The sequence below is a fragment of the Heloderma suspectum genome, chromosome 5 (assembly GCF_057233095.1).
Source record: "Heloderma suspectum isolate Gila_16-S chromosome 5, 16-S_ref, whole genome shotgun sequence".
Taxonomy (NCBI): domain Eukaryota; kingdom Metazoa; phylum Chordata; class Lepidosauria; order Squamata; family Helodermatidae; genus Heloderma; species Heloderma suspectum.
Window position 1 is genome coordinate 232,532,862 of NC_139462.1, and position 26,284 is coordinate 232,559,145.

Below are 26,284 nucleotides of genomic sequence, written 5' to 3' on the forward strand. Positions count from 1 at the left end.
TGTTTGTCACGATAGCTAAGTGGAGCCTCTCTGTTCAGAAGCAGGATGCCTCACAGTACCAGACACTGAGGACAAACCACGGGGTGGCCGTGATCTTCCTGCTCTGCTTGTGGGCTCTCCAGTGATATCTGGCTGGCCCCTGTGGGAATATGGTGGGCCCTTGGTGCAATCCAGGAGGACTCTTTTTATGCTCTTATTAGACAGACATCTATTAAAAATACCTGGGCCAGCTGCATAGGGCTTCTATCCACTTTCCCATCATGACAAAGGCCTCTTCAGAAACAGCTCTGGGTGGCCTCTGACCCACCAACACATGCAAGTCCATCAGCCACAGGTTGTGGCCAGCCAAGGGGCCCTCTGCTTTCCTGGCTGCAAAAGCTGGAGGTTTACCATTCATAGCTGTTGAGAAGGCTGGGTTCAGCATGCTGGATCACAAGCTGTGCATGCCTATTTAAGAACATCAAAGAATCCTGTGGTAGCTTGAGAACTAAAGAGCCTTCTTTGTAGTGGCCTCCATCTGCAGAATGCCCTTCCCAGGGAGATCCGCCTGGCATCTTTGTATAAATTTAGATGCCAGGCTAAGGTCTTCCTCTTTAAGCAGGAATTTATCTTTTAATCTGTTGCTCTGATTGTTGCTTTTATTACTGGCTCCTTGATTTAAAAAAACTATTTTGAATGTTTAATATGCTATTATTTCGATACTTTAATTTTTCTTTTAAAAATCATTATTATTATTGGTTATTTTGTTATTGTTTGGTTTTATGATTGTAAACCGCCCCAAAGACATTTGCCAGTTAGGCAGTATGCAACTCTAATAAATAACTTACTACAGCGTTCTCCAACCTGGTGCCCTCCAAATGATTTGGATTCCAACTCCCATAGTCCCTGTCCATTGAGTATGCTAGATGGGGCTGACGGGGGTTGAAGTCCAGAACATGTGGGCGGGGGCGCTAGCTTGAGGAGGCTGGATTAGTAGGTTATCGGACTGGAATGCGCAGGAGAGTTTTTTTGTTGTTTTCCTCTGGGTCTCGGCGCTCTGCCTTATCTGGGGCTGGGACGGGCGGGTGACCCCGCGGTTGGATTGGCGAGCAGCCTCGGGGAGCTTTCTTCCTGTGCAGTGCACAGCTGTCTTATCTTGCGTGAGCCGTCTGGCTTGTGTTACTGAGCGGCCGACCCTGCAGGCGACACTATTGCAGAGGACTCCCTGCCATCCGCCCTTTTGTACTTGGGGTCTTGACAGAGGCGCTGGGCAGCAGGAGGACCAGACGCTCCGACCCTGGCGGAGTCATCTCGGTCGCCTTTCCCAGCCTGGTGCCCTGCAGATGTGTTGGACTAGGACTCCCAAACCAAAACAGCTCCCAAACCAAAAGGGGAAAAGAGCTCTCGGGTGCCTGAAAAAGACACATTTTATTCTGGCCGACGGGTTTCGGAAATGTCCTTCCTCAGGGCCGCTTCTCTTTCTTCAGATGGATTGAAAAGGATCCTTCCAGTGTCTCTTCTCACTTGAAATGCTCCAGTGGGTTCTTTTCGATACAGCTGAAGGAAGAGAAGCGGCCCCTGAGGAAGGACGTTTCCGAAATGCATTGGGCAGAATAAAAAACATGTTTCAGGCACCTGCACAGTGGAGGCTGGTGGGTCCTATGTCCGTGAGGTGGTGAATCCGCTCCGGGTTTCAGTCAGAACCAGTCAGAGCTCTAAAGGAGCTATCCAAGGTGCTCCGCGCCTTGGATAGCTCCTTTAGAGCTCTGACTGGTTCTGACTGAAACCCGGAGCGGATTCACCGCCCCATGGACATCGGACCCACCAGCCTCCACTGCACCCAAGACCGCTTTTTCTCTTCTGTTTCATGACATGCAAGCGCCTTCCCCTCTTGCAGTTTCCTGGAGTATAACTCCTATCAACCCCAGCCAGCAGCAGCATTTTATTTATTACATTTCTGTACCACCCAATAGCCAAGGCTCTCTGGGAGGTTTATAACAGCAACCTGTCTATACATCCTATATACTAGTAAGAAACACATTCTCCACTGATGGAAGTAGCATGACCCGTGCGCGAGAGGGATGTATCAGCTGGCTTGTGGGTGGGGGGAACACGACGACACCCACAATCCGCCCAGCAAGGTGTAAGCATGCTCAGGAGGCGTGGATTGCTGACTGACTGTTTTGGGGGTGTGGGCGTGGGATGGAAGATCAGGAGGGGAATAACAGAGTGGCTGAAACGCTGAACAGAAGCACTGCATGCTGCCGCATTTTGTTGCAGGGTCCCACGTGTTATACTCTCTCAATTTCCCTGTTTGTGTTGCCTTTGCTGAGTCATAAATTGTTCTGGGATTTATCCCAGCCTTTCCGACTCCACATACAATCTTTGGCAAAGCAATCCAAGCATCTGTCCTTGTATAAGTTCAGTGCCTAGCAGAGTAATGGGCGTAATTACTTTCACTGGGTTGTAAACTCTCCAGAGAGCTTCTAAACCGTTTCCCTTCAAAGGGTTCTTAAACTCCGTTTCCCTTCAAAGGGTTCTTAAACTCGTCCGGGATGCAAACCACAGCATGGAGCCTTCCTGTTTTACCCCTACAGAGATTCATAAGGCCATGAAAGACGCCCCCACCTCACCCCATGATTACATCTCCTCCTGTAAAACCGAATGTGCTTTCTTTCCATTCTTCTGCAATGCTGCTGGCTAACGTGTGGTGACTAAATACTTCCAGCCATCAGATAGGAAATATCGCAGCACGGCTTTTACAGGAGAAATTCCATGCTGTGTGTGGGGGCCTTTTTGATAGCAAGATGGGAGACTTATATTAGCAGCACACGCAGTGGCAAATGTGATCTTTGAAAAAACGAGTCATGGGAGCTTGTTCCAGGTGTGGGGGGGCCCTCAGCAAACGGCCCTCAGCAGCACTCTGAGCAGTGGCACGTGACTGGGGCTTGGCACCGTTTAAATTCTCTGGAAGGCCTCTGACATGGTGTCGCTCTGGAGCATGGTGGAAAGGGAAAATGGTGGCGGCTGTACCCGGCTGCCCAGCACTAGTCGGCGCACAGGCTGGATTTTGTTTTTTAAGTGGGGTCCAAGCCAGGCATTGGCAGCGCTCCCAGCCATCATTTAAGGATGGTCGATGCTGGCGCCAGCCCTGGCTTGTTCCCACATGCGTAGGATTCACTTGATGACGGCATCTTCCATTCATGACTGGTGTTTGTGAACGGACATTGCAGATCCAGTGCGGCAGACAGAACCTTCAGATTAGTGTGAACAGCTCTGAGATCTCATGATACTAAGGGCGCGATCCTATTGAGATGGACATCAGCCTCTGAACTTGGAGGCTGACACCGACCCAATACAGGTTGGGCGGAGCACAGAGGGGATCCTCTCCTCCGCAATCCACCCACCCTGCATTCTTGGCTAGGTGTGCCATTCCGCACGTCTAGCTGGAGCTTCGGAGAGGGGGTGGGAATGGACCTGAAGACCGCACAGGAAGCCACAGAAAGGGGCCTCCACAGTCTCCTCCTCTCCCCGCCCATAGGAATGCCCCCTTTTCACCCTCTCCGTGCTCCGTTTTATGAACACAGAGAGTCAGCTGCCGTGGTTCTCACTGCACAGGCTACGAGGGGGAAGGGCGGGGAGCGCAGTTTCCTGGCTCCGAGCACTGTCCGCAAGCTCGGAGACGGTAAACAGAAAAATCCTATGGCTCTGTAGACAGAGTCTAACCGCCATAGGATTGCTCCCCCCAAGTACAATCCTATGCATGTTTAGACAGAAAACAGTCCTACAACTCGCAGCATGCCGCAGTGAGCCATGCTGGGAGTTGTAGGACCTTGTTTTGTCTAAACATGCATCGGATGGCACCCTAAGTGATATAAAAAGTAGAATAAAGAAAGAAGTGCAATTATCCGATATCGTCTCGAGCGCAGGGCTTTTCATTGGGGCCTGTTCTTGCGTTCCATGGCCAGCCATCGTGTGTAGAATAGTGGCCATCAGGGACGTACCATCCATGTCCACGTGTGCCAGCCCTGTGACTCCCCCCTTCATCCTTTGTGAGCTTCAAAACTGTACATCAGAAGCGTCCTGTAGGGTCAGGCCAAGGGCCCGTCTAGCCCAGTATGCCACAGTGGCCAGCCAGAGGCCCCAGTGGGAAGCCACAAACGAGACATGAGGGCAGTGGCCTTCTGCCATTGGACGTCCCCACAACTGGTGTTCAGAGATAGACTGTCTTTGAACATGGAAGTTCCCTACAGCTATCCTATCCTGCCCGATAGCCATTGGACAAGATTCCTAAATTGAAGATCAGTATTCCAAAAGAAAGCAATCTGGCTTTAGTGAAAAGTGTCCATAGGGCAGGAGGTGTGCAAAACCCCAGCCTCAGTTCCCCAGACGGCCAGGCGCTTTTCCCCCAATCCCTGATTGTTTCATAGTTTCCCAGCTTCTGTGCAGTTTTCCCACCCCACCCCATTCTAAAAGATTGAAATGCCTCTCCAAAGGCTTAGTGACTGGCCGTGAGAGCTTTAAGCTATGATATGCTGGTATTTTGGACCCACCCATTTTGCCTTTGGCCCTGCCCACTTCCAAAATGGAAAGCGGCCCTTGCGCTGAAAGAGGCTCGACCCCCTGGCCGTAGAAGCTGATTGCTCAGATGCCTGTTATCCCGCTAGACGACTTTTCTTGCCTCTCGAAGATTCTCAATAAATGACAGGTGCCCATAAATATGGTTGCCATTGGCAACTAGAAATTTAATTTGAGTGGACAGGATGGAAAGCCTCCAAGAAGCGTTTTTTTTTTTTTAAGTCACCAGAGGAGAAGAAGATCCCAGCGTGCCTCTTTCCCAATGCCACAGAGCGCCCCCTGGTGTTGGGGCACATGCGCAGCAACGGCTCAGGGGCCGTCCTGTAACATAAAGTTTCCCTGCTGGCCACTGGGCACAAAAGGGACACGTGGCATGCTCGGGCAGGTGACGGGCAGCGATGTCAGGAGCTATCTGGGGCAAGTGCTGCCGTCGCCGGATGCCCCTACCCCCCCCATGCCCCCTGGCAGCCTGACCCGCTGCCCTGCTGGCTGCCAGCACTTTCACGAGGCGGATTTGCAGCTCTTCATATGTTCCCAGGGAAGTGCCGGGATGGCGTCATGCCTGTGGTGAGGGGCCCAGTTAGAGGGTGTGTGTGTGTGGGAGAGGGTTTGGGCGCAAAATGTCTATGCCAGCCTTCCTCGACCTGGTTCCCCCTAGATTGTGTTGGACTTCAACTCCCGTCATCCCTGGCCTGGTGCGGGATGATGGGGGTTGTAGTCCAACACATCTAGAGGGAACTAGGTCAAGGAAGGCTAGTGTAAAGCACAGACTCATGCACCATGGGGTCCCTGTCCCTGGAGGCTTGAAGGGGCTTAGGTGAGCAGGTTTTACTTGTCCTGGTGGGCAGAGCATCTGGAGTGAATGCTCAGTCTTGTCCCCACTCAGCTGTGTCCCAGACTGCAAACTGCTTGTTTTGTCCCATAGAACTCAATGGGAGCCATTGAGAAGGAAGTCAGCTGCTCTCAGTTTTGAACCATCTAAGATTCTGTTTCATGGTCATGCTAGAATCTGCTGCAAATTTGGCGGTGGGGGTTGGGTGCGGCCCCCGACCACCAGAACTTGCCCACCCTTGTGCTAGATAGAGTGTAACAGAATGTTGGGAACAGGAAATGAGCTGAGGTTAGCAAGGGATGCTAAAAACAACAAAAAGGCTTTCTTCAGCTACGTGCATAGTAAAAGGCAGAGGAAAGAAATGGTGGTTCAGCTATTAAAGAAGGATGGCAAAACAATAACAGATGACAAAGAAAAGGCAGAGGTGCTCAATTCCTACTTTGGCTCAGTCTTCTCCCAAAAGAGGGTCTATGACCCCCCTGGCAAAGGCGAAGTACAGGCTGAAGGGGCAGGACTGCAGCTTGAGATCGATAGGCATATGGTCAAGGAACACCTAATGACTTGGAATGAGTTCAAATCTCCAGGGCCAGATGAACTGCATCCTAGAGTCATAAAGGAACTGGCAGAAGAACTCTCAGAACCGCTGTCTATTCTCTTTGAGAAATCATGGAGGATGGGGGAAGTGCCAGATGACTGGAGGAGGGCTAATGTTGACCGTATCTTCAAAAAGGGTAAAAAAGAGGAACCAAGGAACTACCGACCAGTCAGTCTGACATCAATCCCTGGGAAAATTCTGGAGCAGATGATAAAGGAATCCATCTGGAAGCACCTTGACAACAATGCCGTGATTACTCGAAGCCAACATGGATTTGTCCAAAACAAGTCCTGCCAGACAAATCTGATCTCATTTTTTGATCAAGTCACCTCCCTTGTAGACCGTGGGAATGCTGTAGACATCATATACCTCGACTTCAGCAAAGGTTTCGACAAAGTGCCCCATGATCTCCTGATGAGCAAACTAGCTCAAAGTGGGCTAGATGAAACAACGATCCGATGGATCCACAGTTGGCTACAGAATCGGACTCAAAGAGTGCTTATCAATGGGACTTTCTTCAACTGGGGAGTGGGGTACCGCAGGGCTCAGTCCTGGGCCCAGTGCTCTTCAACATTTCTATTAATGACTTGGAGGAGGAGGTGCAGGGAACGCTGATCAAATTTGCAGACGACACAAAATTGGGCAGGATAGCTAATACTTTGGAAGACAGAAACAAAATTCAAAGTGATCTGGATAGACTGGAGCGCTGGGCAGAAAACAACAGAATGACATTGAATAGGGATAAATGCCAAGTTCTGCACCTAGGAAAAAGAAACCAAATGCACAGTTACAAGATGGGGGATACGTGGCTCAACCACACTACAAGCGAGAAGGATCTTGGAATTGTTGTCGACCACAAGCTGAATATGAGCCAACCATGTGAAGTGGCTGCAAAAAAAGGCAAATGCTCTTTTGGGCTGCATTAATAGAAGCATCTCCTTCATGGATCATTGCCTTGTTGTGGCGAAGGGGCTTGCGTAACTCAGTGAAGCCATAAGCTATGCCGTGCAGGGCCACCCAAGATGGACAGGTCATGGCAGAGAGTTCTGACAAAATGCGGTCCACTGGAGAAGGAAATGGCAACCCACTCCAGTATTCTTGCCAAGAAAACTCCATGGAACGTATCACAAGGCTAAAAGATAGGATGCCGGAAGATGAGCCCCTCAGGTCGGAAGGTGTCCAATATACTACTGGGGAAGAGCAGAGGGTATTTCCAAGTAGCGCTAGAAAGAGTGAAGTGGCTGGGCCAAAGCCGAAATTTCGGACACTCAGCTGTGGATGTGTCTGGTGGTGAAAAGAAAATCCGATGCTGTCAAGAACAATATTGTTTCGGAACCTGGCATGTAAGATCAATGAATCAAGGTAAGCTGGAGGTGGTCAAACATGAGATGGCAAGATTGAACATCGACATCTTGGGAATCAGCGAACTCAAATGGACAAGCATGGGCGAATTTAATTCAGGTGACCATCATATCTACTACTGTGGGCAAGAATCCCTTAGAAGAAATGGAGTAGCACTCATAGTCAACAAAAGGGTGGAAAAAGCAGTACTGGGGTACAATCTTTAAAACGACAGAATGATCTCAGTACGAATCCAAGGCAAACCATTCAACATCACAGTAATTCAAGTCTATGCCCCAACCACTGATGCCGAAGAAGCTGAGGTTGATTGGTTCTATGAAGACCTACAACACCTTCTAGAACTAACACCAAAAAAAGATGTCCTCTTCATCATAGGGGATTGGAATGCTAAAGTAGGAAGTCAAGAAATCACCGGGATAAAAGGCAGGCATGGCCTTGGTGTACAAAATGAAGCAGGACAAAAGCTAATAGAGTTTTGCCAAGAGAACACGCTGATCATAGCAAACACTCTTTTCCAACAGTACAAGAGACGACTCTACACATGGACATCACCAGATGGTCAATATCGAAATCAGATTGATTATGTCCTTTGCAGCCAAAGATGGAGAAGCTCCATACAGTCAGTAAAAACAAGACCTGGAGCTGACTGTGGCTCAGATCATGAGCTGCTTCTTGCAAAATTTCGGCTTAAATTGAAGAACGTAGGGAAAACCACTAAACCACTCAGGTATGACCTAAATCATATTCCTTATGAATATACAGTGGAGGTGAGGAATAGATTTAAGGGATTAGACCTGATAGACAGAGTGCCTGAGGAACTATGGACGGAGGTCCGTAACATTGTTCAGGAGGCAGCAACTCAATCCATCCCAAAGAAAAAGAAATGCAAGAAAGCAAAGTGGCTGTCTGAGGAGGCTTTACAAGTAGCTGACGAAAGAAGGGAAGTGAAAAGCAAGGGAGAAAGGGGAAGATATATCCAACTGAATGCAGAGTTCCAGAGAATAGCAAGGAGAGACAAGAAGGCCTTCTTAAATGAACAATGCAAAGAAATTGAGGGAAACAACAGAATGGGAAAGACTAGAGATCTCTTCAAGAAAATTGGAGATCTCAAGGGAACGTTTTGTGCCAAGACGGGAATGATAAAGGACAAAGAAGGCAGGGACCTAAGAGAAGCAGATGAGATTAAGAAGAGGTGGCAAGAATACACAGAAGAACTATACAGGAAAGATCTGAATGTCCCTGATAGCCATGATAGTGCGGTCACTGAACTTGAGTCGGACATCCTCGAGAGTGAAGTCAAGTGGGCATTAGGAAGTGTTAGTAACAACAAAGCTAGCGGAGATGACAGTATTCCAGCTGAGCTATTTAAAATCCTAAAAGATGATGCTGTTAAAGTGCTGCATTCAATATGCCAACAAATTTGGAACACTCAACAATGGCCGCAAGACTGGAAAAGGTCAGTTTACATTCCAATTCCAAAGAAGGGCAACGCCAAAGAGTGTTCAAACTACCGCACAATTGCGCTCATTTCACATGCCAGCAAGGTGATGCTCAAAATCCTACAAGCTAGGCTTCAGCAGTATGCGAACCGAGAACTACCGGAAGTACAAGCTGGGTTTCGAAGAGGCAGAGGAACTAGAGATCAAATCGCCAACATTCGCTGCATCATGGAGAAAGCAAGAGAATTCCAGAAAAACGTCTCTTTCTGCTTCATTGACTACGCTAAAGCCTTTGATTGTGTGGATCACAACAAACTGTGGCAAATTCTTAAAGTGATGGGAGTACCAGACCGCCTTACCTGTCTCCTGAGAAACCTGTACGAGGGTCAAGAAGCAACAGTAAGAACCAGACATGGAACAACCGAGTGGTTCAAACTTGGGAAAGGAGTACGACAAGGCTGCATACTGTCACCCTGCTTATTTAACTTATATTCTGAGTACATCATGAGAAACGCCGGGTTGGATGAATCACAGATCAGAATTAAGATTGCCGGGAGAAATATCAACAACCTCCAATATGCAGACGATACCACCCTAATGGCAGAAAGCGAAGAGGATCTCAAGAGCCTGTTGTTGAGGGTGAAAGAGGAGAGTGCAAAAGCTGGTTTGAAACTCAACATTAAAAAAACTAAGATCATGGCATCTGGCCCCATCACTTCCTGGCATATAGAAGGGGAAGAAATGGAAGCAGTGACAGATTTTACTTTCTTGGGCTCCAAGATCACCGCAGACGGTGACTGTAGCCATGAAATTCAAAGACGCTTGCTCCTTGGGAGGAAAGCTCTGGCCAACCTAGACAGCATAGTAAGAAGCAGAGACATCACCTTGCCGACAAAGGCCCGTCTAATCAAAGCTATGGTTTTCCCAGTAGTAATGTATGGCTGTGAGAACTGGACTATAAGGAAGGCTGAGCACCAAAGAATTGATGCTTTTGAACTGTGGTGCTGGAGAAGACTCTTACGAGTCCCCTGGACTGCAAGGAGGTGAAATCAGTCAGTCCTGAAGGAAATCAACCCTGAGTGCTCATTGGAAGGACAGATACTGAAGATGAAGCTCAAATATTTTGGCCACCAAATGCAAAGAGAAAACTCTCTGGAAAAGACCCTGTTGCTGGGAAAGACTGAAGGCAAAAGGAGAAGGGGACGGCAGAGGATGAGATGGCTAGATAGCATCACCGATGCAATGAATATGAACTTGAGCACACTCCGGGAGAGAGCGCAGGACAGGAAGGCCTGGCGTTCTATAGTCCATGGGGTCACGAAGAGTCGGACATGACTGAACGACTGAACAACAACAACAGTAGACGCATAGCTTCCAAATCCCGGGAAGTACTAGTTCCCCTCTACTCAGCACTGGTTAGGCCTCATCTGGAGTACTGTGTTCAGTTCTGGGCACCACACTTTAAGAAGGATGCAGACAAAGTGGAGAGGATTCAGAGGAGGGCAAGAAAGATGATCAGGGGACTGGAAAGAAAGCCCTATGAAGAGAGACTGATAGAACTGGGCATGTTTAGCCTTGAGAAGAGAAGACTGAGGGGAGATATGATAGCACTCTTCAAGTCCTTGAAAGGCTGTCACAGAGAGGAAGGCCAGGATCTCTTCTTGATCATCCCAGAGTGCAGGACACGGAAAATGGGCTCAAGTTACAGGAAGCCAGATTCCGGCTGAACATCAGGAAAAACTTCCTGACTGTTAGAGCAATACGACTATGGAACCAATGACCCAGGGAGGCGGTGGGCTCTCCCACACTGGTGGCGTTCAAGACAAGGCTGGACAGCCATCTGTCAGGGATGCTCTGACTTGGATTCCTGCATTGAGCAGGGGGTTGGACTCGATGGCCTTGTAGGCATCACTTTGAATTCTGTTTCTGTCTTCCAAAGTATTAGCTATCCCGCCCAATTTTGTGTCATCTGCAAATTTGATCAGCATTCCCTGCACCTCCTCCTCTAAGTTATTAATAAAAATGTTGAAGAGCACTGGGCCCAGGACTGAGCCTGGTGTGTGTGTGTGTGTGTGTGTGTCCGTCCTGTTTGAGAAACACAGGTTCAAGGTCACCTTGAATGAGGACAGCTGGGTATATGGCCCTGGCCAAAATGTCTTGAGATTATACAGAACTAGCCACATGAGGGATGAATAAAATGTTATGGCCCCTACATAGAGGCCCTTAAAATGGCTTCCTCATGGCCGAGCTCTTTATGTGATGACTATAATGTTTGAAAGCCGCTTTCTCTGTAGTTCGGTGTCTGCCCCAGTAAATGACACAGCGGTATGCGTGTCCATATGCAATTCGGAATCTTGTAGCCGTTGTGCTGAAGGCCACAATGTAGACGTTCTTTTCGGCCCTCTCTCCTTGTGGGGTTGCAACACATGAAGTTGCATATCCAGAAGGACAAGAAGTCCTGTGGCATTTTAAAGGCTAATTTATGGCAGGATGCACTTTTATGGCCAAGCTTTTATGGCCGTCGGTTTCTTTCCAGACATCTGGTCACGAGATTTCGTGCCAGCTTCCCGTCATATGTTCTGTGTAAACAACGGGTGGTTTCCCCAGGATTGGGTTATGATTGGGCAGAAACAGCAGGCGTCTGGGTGGACAGATCTTTTCTCACTTTTTCTTTCCAAGGGAAGAATGTACATTTTATGTAGAGACACAAAAGATGTGTGTGCATGTGGGGAGACAGACACCCAATTTCCTCAGCACGCTCTTTGACCTGAAATGTGCTTGCAAACATTCAGTTTTATATTCTTGCTAGTTCTCTTTCCTGCCTCCCCAACACTCCCAGTCGTAAAAGCTGTCGCATTTAAGTACTTCTCAAAATAGAATGTGAAAATTTTGTTGTGGCAAAGGTCGTTCACATCTTTTATAACTTTCTGTTTTATTCAGCTTTAAAAGTATGCAATAGAGAAGTTACAACCAATTTTTGAATTTGTGTGAAATCTGGTTTCACCCTTCATTTTAAGTAAAAGAAGAACTGAGTGATGGTATGGCAGGAGGTTTCCCCCAATTTTTCATGTGCTGATATTGATAGATTTCTGAACTGTGGAAAATTAGAATCATGAGAGCATAAACTGGGACCTGACATTAAGAATTCAGATTTTGCCAAAACAAAACGAAATGCAAAGGAAAAATCCATAAATCATTTTTTTAGGGTGTGAACTTTTTATTTCGAATAAATCTTCAAAACGTTGATCAAACACTGGAGTCAAAGTCTAGATGTGGTGCATAAGAACCTTGTGCATGTGCTGGGAGCCACTCGGTCAGGATGCTTCTGGAGTTACAGTTGCCTGTGGCTTGAGGTGGTGATGTCTGCTAAAAATGCTAAATATATATACTTATGTGTTGCTTTCTGGTACAGGCACAAAGAGGGATACATGCCCCAGCTGATGCACTGGAGCAGGTGACATTTGAAGATGTTGCTGTCATCTTCTCTGCTGAAGAGTGGTCCATGCTGGAAGGATGGCAGAAGGAGCTGCATAAGGAAGTAATGCTGGAAAGTTACGCTTTGCTGCTCTCTCTGGGTAAGGCCTCGCATGATGCCGTCTTGCTTACTGGAAGAGGCATCACATTTCCATGTTCTCCTGTATGTACCTGCCCGTACCTTAAGGCAGAGGTGGGCCACATGTGCTGCAGCTGCTGAATTTGCTGCTGTTGTGGTGGCAGCAAAACAACTGGTGGTTTGTCCACCTTGGAGGGTGGCAACAAGAGAGAGGGGTTTTTCAGTGGTGGCCCACCAGCTCTTGAATGTTCACCCAATGGAAGCTCGCCTGGTGCCCACGCTGCTATCTTTTCAGCGCCAGGCTAAGACTTGCCTGTCCTCCCATGCTTTTAAGGTAGTTCTAAGTATTTTAAAATGTTTTCGTATTTTTAGCATTTTATTATTTTAATCCCTGTGATGTGCTTCTACCTTTTACATCTGATTGTACATTTTATGCTGTATCAGCACTTTCATTAGCTTTACACGGTTGATTGTTTTTATTAGGATGTTATTTGCATTGTCATTGTTGTGTTTTAAATTGTAAAACGCCCAGAGAACTTTATTCCATGTGATTTTTAATAACTAAAATAAATATATACATGAATTCTGTAGGATTCAAATATGAGCATAAGTAGTTGTGTCATTACACAAATGGTGTTTGGGTACCCTCACGAGTGGCCAAGTAGGAGAAGTGCATATATATATATATATATATATACACACACACACACACACACACACATATATACTTATATACGTGTGTGTGTGTGTGTGTGTATATATATATATATATATATGACCCCAGGTGGCATAATCCAGTGGGATTTTCTCCTGTGCAAGCTCCATTGAAAAGAACAAGAGCTGGGCAAGAGCATAATGGTTTGTTTCAGTGAGGCTTGTGCAGGAGAACTGCCCATGTTTATTAGTGCATATGCCAGCTTTCTCCAACATGGTGCCCGCCAGATGTGCTGGTCTGCAACTCCCAGCATCCCCCAGGCAGCCTGAAAAGAGCATCAGAGAAAAGGGTTGAAGGTTTCTTCCCACAGTACCGCTTCTCTGACTAGATTGGCAGCCCTCCCTCATTTGAGATCCAGTGTCAGGAGGTCTGATCATGGGTCTGGACCACACCAGTTTTTGGACTGTGAGGTCAGAGGGAGTTAAGCACCCCTTCCTTTCTCTAGACCAGAGTCCTGTTATGGGAATTTGAATCTGCTTGTGCAGCTGAACCATTGCATTTTCAAGCTTCTGATTCTGTATTCTTCTTGGAAGCTGTACTTTGAATTTGAACTGCCCATCTACAATAATACAGGAGGATGTGTGTCTGTTTGTCCCTCTGTCAGTGCCGTAGCACCAAGACCATGTAACCTAAACACCAGAAACTTGGCATGCATACTAAGTGGATGTCAGGGATGCGCACCTCAGGATTATTTAGTTTTTGAAAAGCATTAATTTTAATTAATTTCAATATGTCTGTGTGGTTGAAGCCTGCAGTAACATCTTCAGTCACTATGTGGCACACTTCCCTAACCAGTGCATAGCTTTGAAGCCAATATAGTTTGAAGCCAGGGGAGATTAGTGGGCTGAGGGACAGAGTTATATGCCTGCCCCCTGTTGTGGGGCAGCCCCCTCAGGTGAACGGATTAGACAGACCTCAGGGAGCTAGAGGTGTGCACCGTGGCAGGGGCCGTGCCTGTGGGATGCCAGCAGGCAAGCCTGCACTCAGATGAGAAGGCATGATGTGTCCTACTCTGACAGCTGCATGACTTTGCTTGAAGACTTTGCTGTGTCAAAGTAAGGGCTATTCCAACCCATGCAAAGACAGGTCTTTACACTAGTTTCAAACAGATGTTGACATTTTGTCTCTATATGAGCAGATCATTCCATTCCCTCGGTGGAGTTCTCCCCATTAATCTGTCTGCTGGAAGGAACCACTGAGGGCTGGAATCTTGGCCGGGCTGGAAGGCTACCTTCTGATGGTGGAGAGGACAATGCCAGTGGTAAGGAGCCCCTTTCTGCAGTAAAAAAACCCATTGATGCTGCAAACAGGAAACCGCCCACACTAGATCCATTCAGTGCTGCCAAGGCATTACTTTTCCAGAACTTGCTGGAAGTGGATTTAAAACAGAGTCTCAGCATAACACTTCAAATGGTTCTGTATTAATCAGCAATGCTTTTTTCTCATGGCCAAGATCCTCCTGTCATGTTTACTCACAGCTGCATTCCATTTGGGAAAGGCCCCTTGCAACTCCAAATAAAAGTTTATAACTTGCTGTTTCAGACCATTTTATTATGACTTCTTGATCCTGGCTGGGGCGGGGGCGGCAGGGAGGATTTGTGAGTATTTTCCTCTTGAAAAGCCTCTCCATGAATTAACCCATGTCTGGGCCTGGTTTTCTGCTGGGGTGGGAGGGAGAGAGATGGATTTCCTCTCCTTATTTCTTCTTTTCTTTCTTTTGTGAACTGCCAAGAGACTTTCAGCTATTGGGCAGTACAGAAATGTAATAAATGTAATAGCAAAATAACTCTACTGCGATTTTAGACACACACACCCCGCCCAAAAATATGAAGCTCTGTCATATTTGAAATTTGGGGGAGGCTCTGGGATGGTGTAGAAAGACATAAATGAATATGGAATAAATCAGCCTTCCCCAACCTGGTGCCATCCAGATGTTTGGACTACAACTCCCATCATCCACAGCCAACATGCCCACTCTACCTTTATCCCTCAGCTTGTCTAAAACTGGGGCCAATGGGGGGAAGTTGAGCTGCCGCCATTCCTGCTTCTGACTGTCCCTTGTCTTTCACTTTAGGTGGCCAGCCCCCCTTTTCAGAGGATGGGGAGGGACCCTGGGACCTTGAGGACATGAATGACAAAGAAGAGGGGTGCCTGACCCCAAGTAGCAGTGGAGACGGTAAGAGGGAGGACAGGGGTGAATGGTTGTGCGTTTGGGGTGGGGCGGGGAGGGGCGGGGCGGGGCAGGAGGTTGTATGTGTCACAAATGGGAACAGAGACCATGGACAGAGAATTCTCACTCGTGGCATTTTGTGAAGAAAGGGCCCCTGGCTTCCCTGTTCAGTGCAGTGGGAAGGGTAAGAGCAACCCACAAGTGCAACGTGTTCAGAGATATTCCCGATATCAGTGGGGACTGGAGGCTCTGATGTCAGCTGGGTGGTGAATGTGCTCCGGGTTTCAGTCAGAACTCGTCAGACCTCTAAAGGAGCTCTCCAAGGTGCTTTGGAGTTCTGACTCGTTCTGATTGAAACCTGGAGTGGATTCACCCGCTGACATCAGGGCCACCAGCCTCCCCACTGCCCGATAATGGACTGAACGGGGAGGTGCCTATAGGAGCCAGAGGTCTTGTGTTTGCCTTGGAGTTGCTGTGCACACAAGGAGAATTCAGATCAGGGCCAAGACCCCGGAGGACAGCTCTTTCAGACCGAGGGCAACTTCCGTTTCGGAGGAGCCCTCCGGAGCTGTGTTCCAATGGTGGGCAGAGCCAGAGGTGAAAGGGACTGGGGCAAAATGCCAAAAAGTCCAGCATATCTTACCTTAAAGCCTTTACTGCTGGCAAATAAGCCTTCGCAGAGGCGTTTCAACCATTAGACTGGGGGGGGAAACTACAAAAGAGCCGGGAAAGCACCAAATGATTGGGGGTGGGGGGAAAGAAGGCGGGGCCATGGGAAGGGGGTGTGGCCACCTGGGGAGCCCTGTATGGCCGGGTTGGGACCTCCGGAGTGCTGGATTTGGCCCCTGGCCTGAGTTCCCCTGCCCCAACGTACACCTTTGGGTATGCATTTTCCCTTACAGCGTGCGGTTTTGATTGGAGAACTGCATCGCAAATTTGGAAAGGTGTCAAAACCAAAGGATACCCGTGTTCCAGTTTGCATATTGGATCGGGAAGTTCGAATGAGCGCCTGTTCATATTAAAATGTGAACCAGTCCAATTTCGCCCCCCCTCCCTCATTAAGGGCTCTGATTTCCAGATCCTGTGTTCGCTTCGGGCCGTGGCTGGTCACGGCCGTGTGGCTCAGCCTGGGTAACCTTGTTTTCCCCATCTGTTCCCCCGCTCTGCGAGTGTTCATCTCTGCGTGCCCCAAACAGGCGAGCATCAGAGCAGCCTCCACCTCTGCGCACTCATGAGGCTTGTGAAGGAAATCCCGGAGTTCCTCTACGGACACACAAAAGCCAGTGCCGACTCCGCCACGCTGGCCGGTGACTGCAAAGCTGAGGGGGCGGCCGAGACGCCAGAGAGCAGCGGTACGTGAGTGGTCCTTCCGGGCATGCCTTCCGGGTGGAGTGGTGGGCAGAGACCACCGGCTCCTCTTTTTCTGAAGCTGCGTCCTTCTCAGCAGCCGTATTGCTTGGCACCCTCGTCCCCTCATGTGAACGGCGATTTAGGTTGTGTCTGCATTCGTTCTGGGGTTCTGAGGTGAGGCCGCTATGGACGCCGAAGTCTCACTCATCTCTTTTGGATGAAATGAATCATGGAGCTTTTTTTCCTTGTCAGCGCTGGGTTTTTCTTGGCAGGTTGCTTCCCCGCCCCTGCTCCCCACCGGCCTTTTGATGAGCAGCCGTGAAATGTTTGACAGCTGTAGAATTTTCATGAGAGAGAGGAGAGGAGAGGAAAGAGAGAGAGAGAGAAGTCATATGAGTTTAGGGTCGTCATTGGGAGATGAAGCAGGGAGAAGGGGACACTTTCTTCTCTAGGCCCGACATGCTTCATAAATCTCGTAGCAACCTGCAAAATAAACACGGCTGATAGATGCTGTTATCTTATCCCCAAAGGCTTATCCCTGGTGAAACGGACTGGTAGAAAGGAAGCGAGAACAGCTCAGTCGATAGCAAACCACCGGAGCCATAGACAGTGGAAATTGAGCAGCTGCTCAACTTCAAACTCCATTGCAGTTTCTGTTTGCCAGTTTTGGGGGCCACTAAGGGAGAGCAGAGAGTGGGAGGCAGAGAAATCTGATCCACCAGGAAACTCTCCTGTGCAACATGCTCAACAGGGCGTGCGCAGGAAAACGTTCTGACGGGTTGCACCCTATCTTAATTGGATGACTGCGTAGACTGGAGCACTGGGCAGAAAACAACAGAATGACATTGAATAGGGATAAATGCCAAGTTCTGCACCTAGGAAAAAGAAACCAAATGCACACTTACAAGATGGGGGATACGTGGCTCAACCACACTACAAGCAAGAAGGATCTTGGAATTGTTGTTGATCACAAGCTGAATATGAGCCAACCATGTGATGTGGCTGCAAAAAAGGCAAATGCTCTTTTGGGCTGCATTAATAGAAGTATAGCTTCCAAATCCCGGGAAGTACTAGTTCCCCTCTACTCAGCACTGGTTAGGCCTCATCTGGAGTACTGTGTCCAGTTCTGGGCACCACACTTTAAGAAGGATGCAGACAAACTGGAGAGGGTTCAGAGGAGGGCAACAAAGATGATCAGGGGACTGGAAAGAAAGCCCTATGAGGAGAGACTGAAATAACTGGGCATGTTAAGCCTTGAGAAGAGAAGACTGAGGGGAGATAGGATAGCACTCTTCAAGTCCTTGAAAGGTTGTCACAGAGAGGAAGGCCAGGATCTCTTCTCGATCATCCCAGAGTGCAGGACACAGAATAATGGGCTCAAGTTACAGGAAGCCAGATTCTGGCTGAACATCAGGAAAAACATCCTGACTGTTAGAGCAATACGACAATGGAATCAATGACCTAGGAAGGTGGTGGGCTCTCCCACACTGGAGGCGTTCAAGACAAGGCTGGACAGCCATCTGTCAGGGATGCTCTGACTTGGATTCCTGCATTGAGCAGGGGGTTGGACTCGATGGCCTTGTAGGCCCCTTCCAACCCTACTATTCTATGATTCCATGATTCTGAGATTCATGGGAGATGCAAATTTAATTTTACTGTTTCAGGGTCCAGGCTAGATGTCTTAAGCTGGGCTCAGGTTCTCTGGGATTTACATTGCGCAAGTGTGCAAATACCTCAGTTTCCCTTTCCGCTGTTAGTGCCCCCTATAGCTATGCTTTCCTAGCACAGCTATAGATGCAACTTCAATTTTGGGAGATATGTGCCACATGAAGGACTAGAACCTTGGAGAGCACTCTGGTGCATTTGATAGCCTGGATGTTTTGGTAGTAAAAACCAAGAAATGTCGTAAAATCAGCTTAATGTATCAATTCCATGTGATAAAAATGCCTCTTAATGTCCCATAAGTTTCACCAAAAGTCCATCACTTGGCTCTCTCCGAAGCGAAACTCCTATGTGTGAAAGATTTAGACTGCAACCCTATGTCTGCTTACCTGGGAGTGAGCCCCTTTGAACTGAATGGGGCTCGCTTCTGAGTGGATACATCTAGGTTCTAGATCAGATTTAACAGCGGGGATTAAGTCTTGGGGGACTGGGCCCCACTCCCTGGAGGAACCCCAGGAGGCTCCATGTGCCAGATTGCAGAGCCCAATGGTCCAGATGATGCCTGTGGGAAGGGTTTCTGCCTCCCCGGTCTAGGAATTCATTGTTAGTCATCAAAAAGAGGAGAGGCTGGCTGGCTGGCTGGCTGGCTGGCTGGCTTGCTTTCTTTCTTTCTTTCTTTCTTTCTTTCTTTCTTTCTTCTTGATTGTACTTTCCTCCCAGGTCAGAAGGGGTATGACCTGGAGGCAGTCTTGCTCCTGACACCCCACATTTTTGGAATACGGCAGTGTGTGAACCTACCCGCGTGCCCAAAGCACTGTTCAGCAATTACGGGACCATCATGCAAGGCCTTGATTTGATATCTGCTCTGTTCTTGTAGTTCAAACTGCAGCACAGATGGAGAGCCCACATCAGCTGTGCCTACAGGGCAATTTGGCAGACGTCTCCCTGAGCCTGCCCAGTCATCCAGACACGCCTGCCAGTAGCACGGAGGAAGAATGGGTTGAGTCCCACATTCGAGGTTCGTACACACCAGACGAGTCTCAGAAAGACAGTCAGGGGCATTAATGCTGTGTGAGATATGATGCTTGGGGTGGGGTGGGGGGGAACCACTGTTTAAAGTGCTTGGAAGCAGGCCACTGAAATATACAGAACACTTCATTTAGAATCAGGTCACCGAATCACACAGAAGTCTTCATACAGAAGGAGGCCTGGCATAATGCAGTTTCCTACATTCCTTTATATCTATGCAAAGCCTGTAACCTGCAACTGTGTTCTGGCCCTGGGTTTTTGAGACAAGAGTCTGCAGTTTTGGGTCAATGGTCAATGGCTCATTTGACATAATGCTAAATGATGGTGTCAAGGTTCCGCTTGTGACTTGGGCCCCTGAGCAACCCCTTAACTCCTTGAGAGTCCCACCTTCTTTTAAACTTCCCCTTTCCAGTAACGTGGGATTTATGCTGTAGACGCGGGGTGACTGACACTCTAGACACAGGGTTTAACCACCACAGTTTACTGGTAAATTAAAGCAAGCAAATTACAACTAAAGGTATTTACACAATAGAGCTGAGCGATACAAAAGGCCTTACAAGAAAATAAAAGTTGCAAGACGTAAGTTCCTTTATCCTAGCTGTCCTTAGACTTCTCTAGGCTGCTTCTTCCTGCTCACTCTTCAGATTCTGCTCTCACTTGAGGCTCTGGCTGTCTCTCTGCTTTTACTGGCTCTCTTGCTGTCTTTATATACCCTCCTCCCTCAAAACCGAAAGTACTGCTTCAAGCCTGAAGAAATGAAACTTATGTGGGGAAATGAAACTGACACGTAACTGGAGAAATGAAACTACTCCTCTCAGGGTTACCCCGCCCAACAGAAAACGCCAGACCTCTAAGCCTGATAGTTTTTTCCCTTTGCCTCTGTAGGCCTCAGACTTTCACAGATGGTTTACCACTGTGAGAGAGGTGAGCAACATGCAGCCAGTGGGCCACACGTGGGTCCCCCCTTGGCTGTTCTGTACCGCCCAATAGCTAATGCTCTCTGGACTGTTCACAAAAATTAAAATCTTAAATACAACATAATAAAACATAATATAAAACTAGTAAAAGTTTAAAACAGACTAAAACCAGAGTAAAAACCACCAGCAGGAGAAGACCTAAAAACACAGTAACACACGTTTAAAAACAAACTCAGGGCGCAATCCTAAGGATATCCTATGGCCATCTAGCCACTGTCTAGCAGCCATAGGATTGCTCCCTAAAAAACTAAAATGCCTGGGAGGATAAAAAGGTCTTCACCTGGCACTGAAAAGACCACAATGTAGGTGCCAGGTGAGCCTCTCTGGGGAGCCAATTCCACAACTGGGGTGCCATCACCAAAAAGGCCCTCGCAAAGTTTAGCAGGAGCAGCTGGAGGAGGGACACTGCAGATGATCTTAGGGTCTGGGCAGGTGTTTATGCTTAATGATGAAGTGTTCTGAGTAAATCAAACACTTGCACAGTCCCGTGACAGCTGTACAGGCCCCAATCAAAGGCAGTTCTTACTGATTTTGCATTGCTTTTTGATTGGCACAGATGTGGCAACAAACACAGAGGCTGCTGTAGAAGAGAAACTGGCACAAGGGTTGCTGAAGTGCGAGAAGGAAGCCCTTCTCAACAAGCCCTGTCAGTCCAGGGTACAGAACAGCAGCCCACAAACAGGGATGGAACCGGAGGCTTGCACTGCAAGTGCTGCAGGTGAGTTAGACACCTGGGTGATTTAGTGCATTGTTGGGTCCCTTTCCCCAGGTGGCATAAATTATACATCAAGGCTTTTTGAATGGGAGTGTGGAGACTGCCCTGCATTGTGCTGAGTACCTGTATAAAGGCCTTTTCTGTCAATTACAGAAAGGGAGGTGGGGTTGCACTGTATGTGAAAAATACATCTCTCTGCACAGAAATACAGGAGGAGGAGCTTGGTAGCCCCATCGAGAGCATCTGGGTTGAAATAAATGGAGCAAAGAATAAAAGGAACCTGGTGGTCGGAGTCTACTACCGGCCACCCAATCAAGGAGAAGACAAGGATGAAACTTTTGAAAAGCAAATAGCTAATGTTTTAAGGAAGCATGATGTAGTAGTAATGGGGACTTCAATTTCCCTGATATTTGTTGGGAGACAAATTCTGCAAAACATGGCCTTTCCAGGAAATTCCTGACTTGTGTGGCGGATAACTTCCTCCTACAGAAAGTAGAGGAAGGAACTATAGGATCGGCTATCCTTGACTTGATCCTAACCAACAGAGATGACTTAGTGGATAAAGTAGCAGTTACAGGAACTCTGGGGGAAAGCGACCATGTTGTACTTGAGTTCTTGGTTCTAAGGGAAGCAAAAGCTGAGTGTAGTCAAATGCGTACCCTGGATTTTAGGAAAGCTGATTTTAATAAACTCAGAACAATGTTCAGTAAGGTCCCATGGCAAGCGACGCTAATGAGAAAAGGAGTCCAAGATGGGTGGGAGCTTTTAAGAAAGGAAATTGTCAAGGCACAATCACAAACAATTCCAACAAGAAGAAAAGGTGGAAGACAACAGAAGAAGCCAATGTGTCTTCGCAAAAAGCTTAGGGATGACCTGAAAACAAAAAAGGACACATATAGGAAGTGGAAAGAAGGCCAAGTAACAAAGGAAGAGTACAGGCAGATAGCACAGAATTGCAGGGATGGCGTCAGGAAGGCTAAAGCTGAGAATGAGCTGAGGTTAGCAAGGGATGCTAAAAACAACAAAAAGGCTTTCTTCAGCTACGTGCATAGTAAAAGGCAGAGGAAAGAAATGGTGGTTCAGCTATTAAAGAAGGATGGCAAAACAATAACAGATGACAAAGAAAAGGCAGAGGTGCTCAATTCCTACTTTGGCTCAGTCTTCTCCCAAAAGAGGGTCTATGACCCCCTTAGCAAAGGCGAAGTACAGGCTGAAGGGGCAGGATTGCAGCTTGAGATCGATAGGCATATGGTCAAGGAACACCTAATTACTTTGAATGAGTTCAAATCTCCAGGGCCAGATGAACTGCATCCTAGAGTAATAAAGGAACTGGGAGAAGAACTCTCAGAACCGCTGTCTATTCTCTTTGAGAAATCATGGAGGATGGGGGAAGTGCCAGAAGACTGGAGGAGGGCTAACGTTGTCTCTGTCTTCAAAAAGGGTAAAAAGGAGGAACCTGGGAACTACAGACCAGTCAGTCTGACATCAATCCCTGGGAAAATTCTGGAGCAGATGATAAAGGAATCCATCTGGAAGCACCTTGACAACAATGCCGTGATTACTCGAAGCCAACATGGATTTGTCCAAAACAAGCCCTGCCAGACAAATCTGATCTCATTTTTTGATCAAGTCACCTCCCTTGTAGACCATGGGAATGCTGTAGACATCATATACCTCGACTTCAGCAAAGGTTTCGACAAAGTGCCCCATGATCTCCTGATGAGCAAACTAGCTCAAAGTGGGCTAGATGAAACAACGATCCGGTGGATCCACAGTTGGCTACAGAATCGGACTCAAAGAGTGCTTATCAATGGGACCTTCTCAAACTGGGGAGAGGTAACGAGTGGGGTACCGCAGGGCTCAGCACTGGGCCCAGTGCTCTTCCACATTTTTATTAATGACTTGGAGGAGGAGGTGCAGGGAATGCTGATCAGATTTGCAGATGACACAAAATTGGGCGGGATAGCTAATACTTTGGAAGACAGAAACAAAATTCAAAGTGATCTGGATAGACTGGAGCGCTGGGCAGAAAACAACAGAATGACATTGAATAGGGATAAATGCCAAGTTCTGCACCTAGGAAAAAGAAACCAAATGCACACTTACAAGATGGGGGATCTATGGCTCAACCACACTACAAGCAAGAAGGATCTTGGAATTGTTGTCGATCACAAGCTGAATATGAGCCAACAATATGATGTGGCTGCAAAAAAGGCCAATGCTCTTTTGGGCTGTATTAATAGAAGCATCGCTTCCAAATCCCGGGAAGTCCTAGTTCCCCTCTACTCAGCACTGGTTAGGCCTCATCTGGAGTACTGTGTCCAGTTCTGGGCACCACACTTTAAGAAGGATGCAGACAAACTGGAGAGGGTTCAGAGGAGGGCAGCAAAGATGATCAGGGGACTGGAAAGAAAGCCCTATGAAGAGAGACTGAAAGAACTGGGCATGTTTAGCCTTGAGAAGAGAAGACTGAGGGGAGATATGATAGCACTCTTCAAGTACTTGAAAGGTTGTCACAGAAAAGAAGGCCAGGATCTCTTCTTGATCATCCCAGAGTGCAGGACACGGAATAATGGGCTCAAGTTACAGGAAGCCAGATTCCGGCTGAACATCAGGAAAAACTTCCTGACTGTAAGAGCAATACGACAATGGAACCAATTACCTGGGGAGGTGGTGGGCTCTCCCACACTGGAGGCCTTCAAGACGAGGCTGGACAGCCATTTGTCAGGGATGCTTTGACTTGGATTCCTGCATTGAGCAGGGGGTTGGACTCGATGGCCTTGTAGGCCCCTTCCAACCCTACTATTCTATGATTCTATGATTCTATAATTCAGATTCTGCACCCAACTAACCCCAACATTGTCAGAATGCGGAAAAATTGGGTTGTATCTGATGGTGTCCTTCTGCCAGCGGAATGGACCTTGCTAGCGAATGGAATTCCCCTTCCTCCCTGAGATTTGGAAGACCCTCCAGAGCATATTTGGGTGGCAGGTGGGGGCTGCAGGATGGTTGATGAGAAGGAAAACTCCCATTGTGCAAGTGGGTATCCACTCGCATGAATTTAGCCAATTTATTGGATGAAAGTGTTACATGAAAGTGGACAACTTGTCCTACAGCAATCTTCCCAAACTGGTTGCTGTCCACATGTGTTGGACTGCAACTCCCATAATTCCCAGGCAGCATGGCCATTGTTCTGGAGGTCACCAGGCTGGGAAAGGCTGTTCTACAGCCAAGATTCAGGTGTACATCCAGGATTCAGTTTGCAACCCCATGCTTACTTTCCTGGGAGTAAGTCCTGCTGAGCACAGTGGGACGTACATCTGAGTAGATATGCACAGTTTTGCTCTGCATGTTGTGTGTTATTATTATTAGTAATAAAATATTATTAAACATTTTCTGCTGCTCTTCAGCTCATAGAGCACTCAGAGCAGCTTACATTAAAAATACAATAGTTAAAAACAAACTCGCATCCAGCCTTGTATTTGAGGACCCTCACTTCATCACCAGTGGTGACAAGGAATTGCATGCAGGTGAATATGCAGGTGAGTAAATCAGTGTTCCTTGTTCCCTTAGTTGAAGCAGACACAACCTTGGAAAGATCGCTTGCCCACAGTGCCTGTACAAAGAACAGAGGACAGAAGGATGTTGCTGTGAGAATATCTGGCACGCCTCAACCTGCGTCCAACGATTGTGGAGATTGTAGCACAACCAGAGATGCGGAACCAGGCAGAGCAACGCCAGGGGCTGGGGAGCCACCCCCTGAAGGTACAAAGCAGTGGAATAAAGGCTCCGACTATTGCCATAATATGAGGCCCAGTTTATAAGTGTGACTTGCCGAACCCCCACCTAGATGTATTTCCATCAGCCATCCACATGGCAGGTTGCATATAAGAACTGGCCCTTGGAGAAGGCTCCCAAAGTGATGCGTGACATTTGGGCTACTAGTAATTCTCTGTCTTTTCAAATGGTTCTCTAAATGGAAAACCAGTGTGGTGCAGTGGTGAGAGTGTTGGACTGGGACTTGGGAGATCTGGGTTCTAGTCCCCATTCGGCCATGAAGCTCACTGGGGGGACTTTGGGCCAGTCACTGACTCAGCCTGACCTACCTCACAGGGCTGTTGTGAGGATAAAAACGGAGAGGAGGAGGACCATGTAAGCTGCCTTGGGTTCCTTGCAAGAGGGGGAAAGGCAGGACATAAATTTAATAATCTGTTTCTTTTAAAATGTTCTAATTGTTTTAATATGGCATTTTATTCTTTTATCTTCTTGTTCACCGCTCTGAAATCTTTGATATGGAGCAGCATATAAATATTGTAAATAAATAAATAAATACAATAAAAACAAATAAGAAATAAAAAACAACTCCCTCCTTAACTGCCAGTTACTCTAGACTGAGCTCACATTTCTACTCAGCCTTGTGGCCAAAACTGTCAGTGAAGATCCCTCTTCTCAGGGCTAGCCAAACCAGAGAATACCTGGGGTTATCTGCCTGCCTGGGACCCTTCCCCACCCCTTCCCCCCTCTTTGATATTTCCCTTCCTTCAAGGATGTTCTCGGATGTATTTATGCATCTATGTTTTTTGTTCACAGTCGAATTGCATCATGTAGAGTTTTTAAGGCCGCTGGAACGGTTACCAGTGTCTTGTACATGCCTGTTTTGTAGCCAAACTGAAGATGGTTCGCAGCGAAAGGGCTTGAACTCTTGCGAGGATGCAAATCCTGTGAGAATGAATGATTCTCGTTCAAGCCAAGTTGGCCTGCAAGTGGAATAGCTGCAATTGTGGCGGATTTGGGGAATGCCAGCCCAGGATTCAGAAGTCACTGAACCATAATATGGGACCCAAATTCTGTTTTCGTTGCTGTTTTGTGCAAAAGTCAGTGGCACGTCTATGCAGGCCGTGCTCTGATGCGTTCCTTGATTGTTCTCTTCCCACAGAAGGCACTGGGGAAAGAAACGGGCCCCTGCCAAACGGGCTCCCACCAAGCACCTGGAAGAGAGGAGAGGCAGGCTGGGTTGATTCCCTTAGCGCCTCTTCGTCCAGCAGCTGGAGTGCGGGAGAGAGGACGGGGCTTGAGACAGCGGGAAAGAGGGCGTGCCAGGAGGGCGCTTCTGACTCCTCCTCGCCAAAACTTGTACGAGGTTTGTAAACCAGGGAAGGAGCCCTGGGATAAAGGAACAGATCCGATCTCTCGCGCGTGATCTGGAAGAGCCCTTTGGCCAGCCATGAACGATCTCAAAACTGTGCTAGGTGGGGTGTAGGGCAAGAGCATGGGGAAGGGACTTATACCAAGTGAGATGATTTGTCCAGCACTGTCTGTCCTGATTGG

The 26,284-nt window shown here is 47.8% G+C and overlaps 1 protein-coding gene across 1 annotated transcript in view; it reads left to right on the plus strand.

Annotated features, from left to right (window-relative positions):
* The window catches only part of LOC146345320 (uncharacterized), a 62,377-nt gene that overhangs the window by 9,506 nt on the left and 26,587 nt on the right, over positions 1–26,284 (plus strand). Inside the window, exons 2-9 of the mRNA XM_084859840.1 lie at positions 12,198–12,360; positions 14,192–14,314; positions 15,128–15,229; positions 16,420–16,575; positions 19,113–19,253; positions 20,150–20,217; positions 24,598–24,721; positions 25,893–26,096. Coding sequence (XP_084715966.1) covers positions 12,198–12,360; positions 14,192–14,314; positions 15,128–15,229; positions 16,420–16,575; positions 19,113–19,253; positions 20,150–20,217; positions 24,598–24,721; positions 25,893–26,096 — 1,081 coding nt within the window. The remainder of the gene's footprint in view (positions 1–12,197; positions 12,361–14,191; positions 14,315–15,127; positions 15,230–16,419; positions 16,576–19,112; positions 19,254–20,149; positions 20,218–24,597; positions 24,722–25,892; positions 26,097–26,284) is intronic.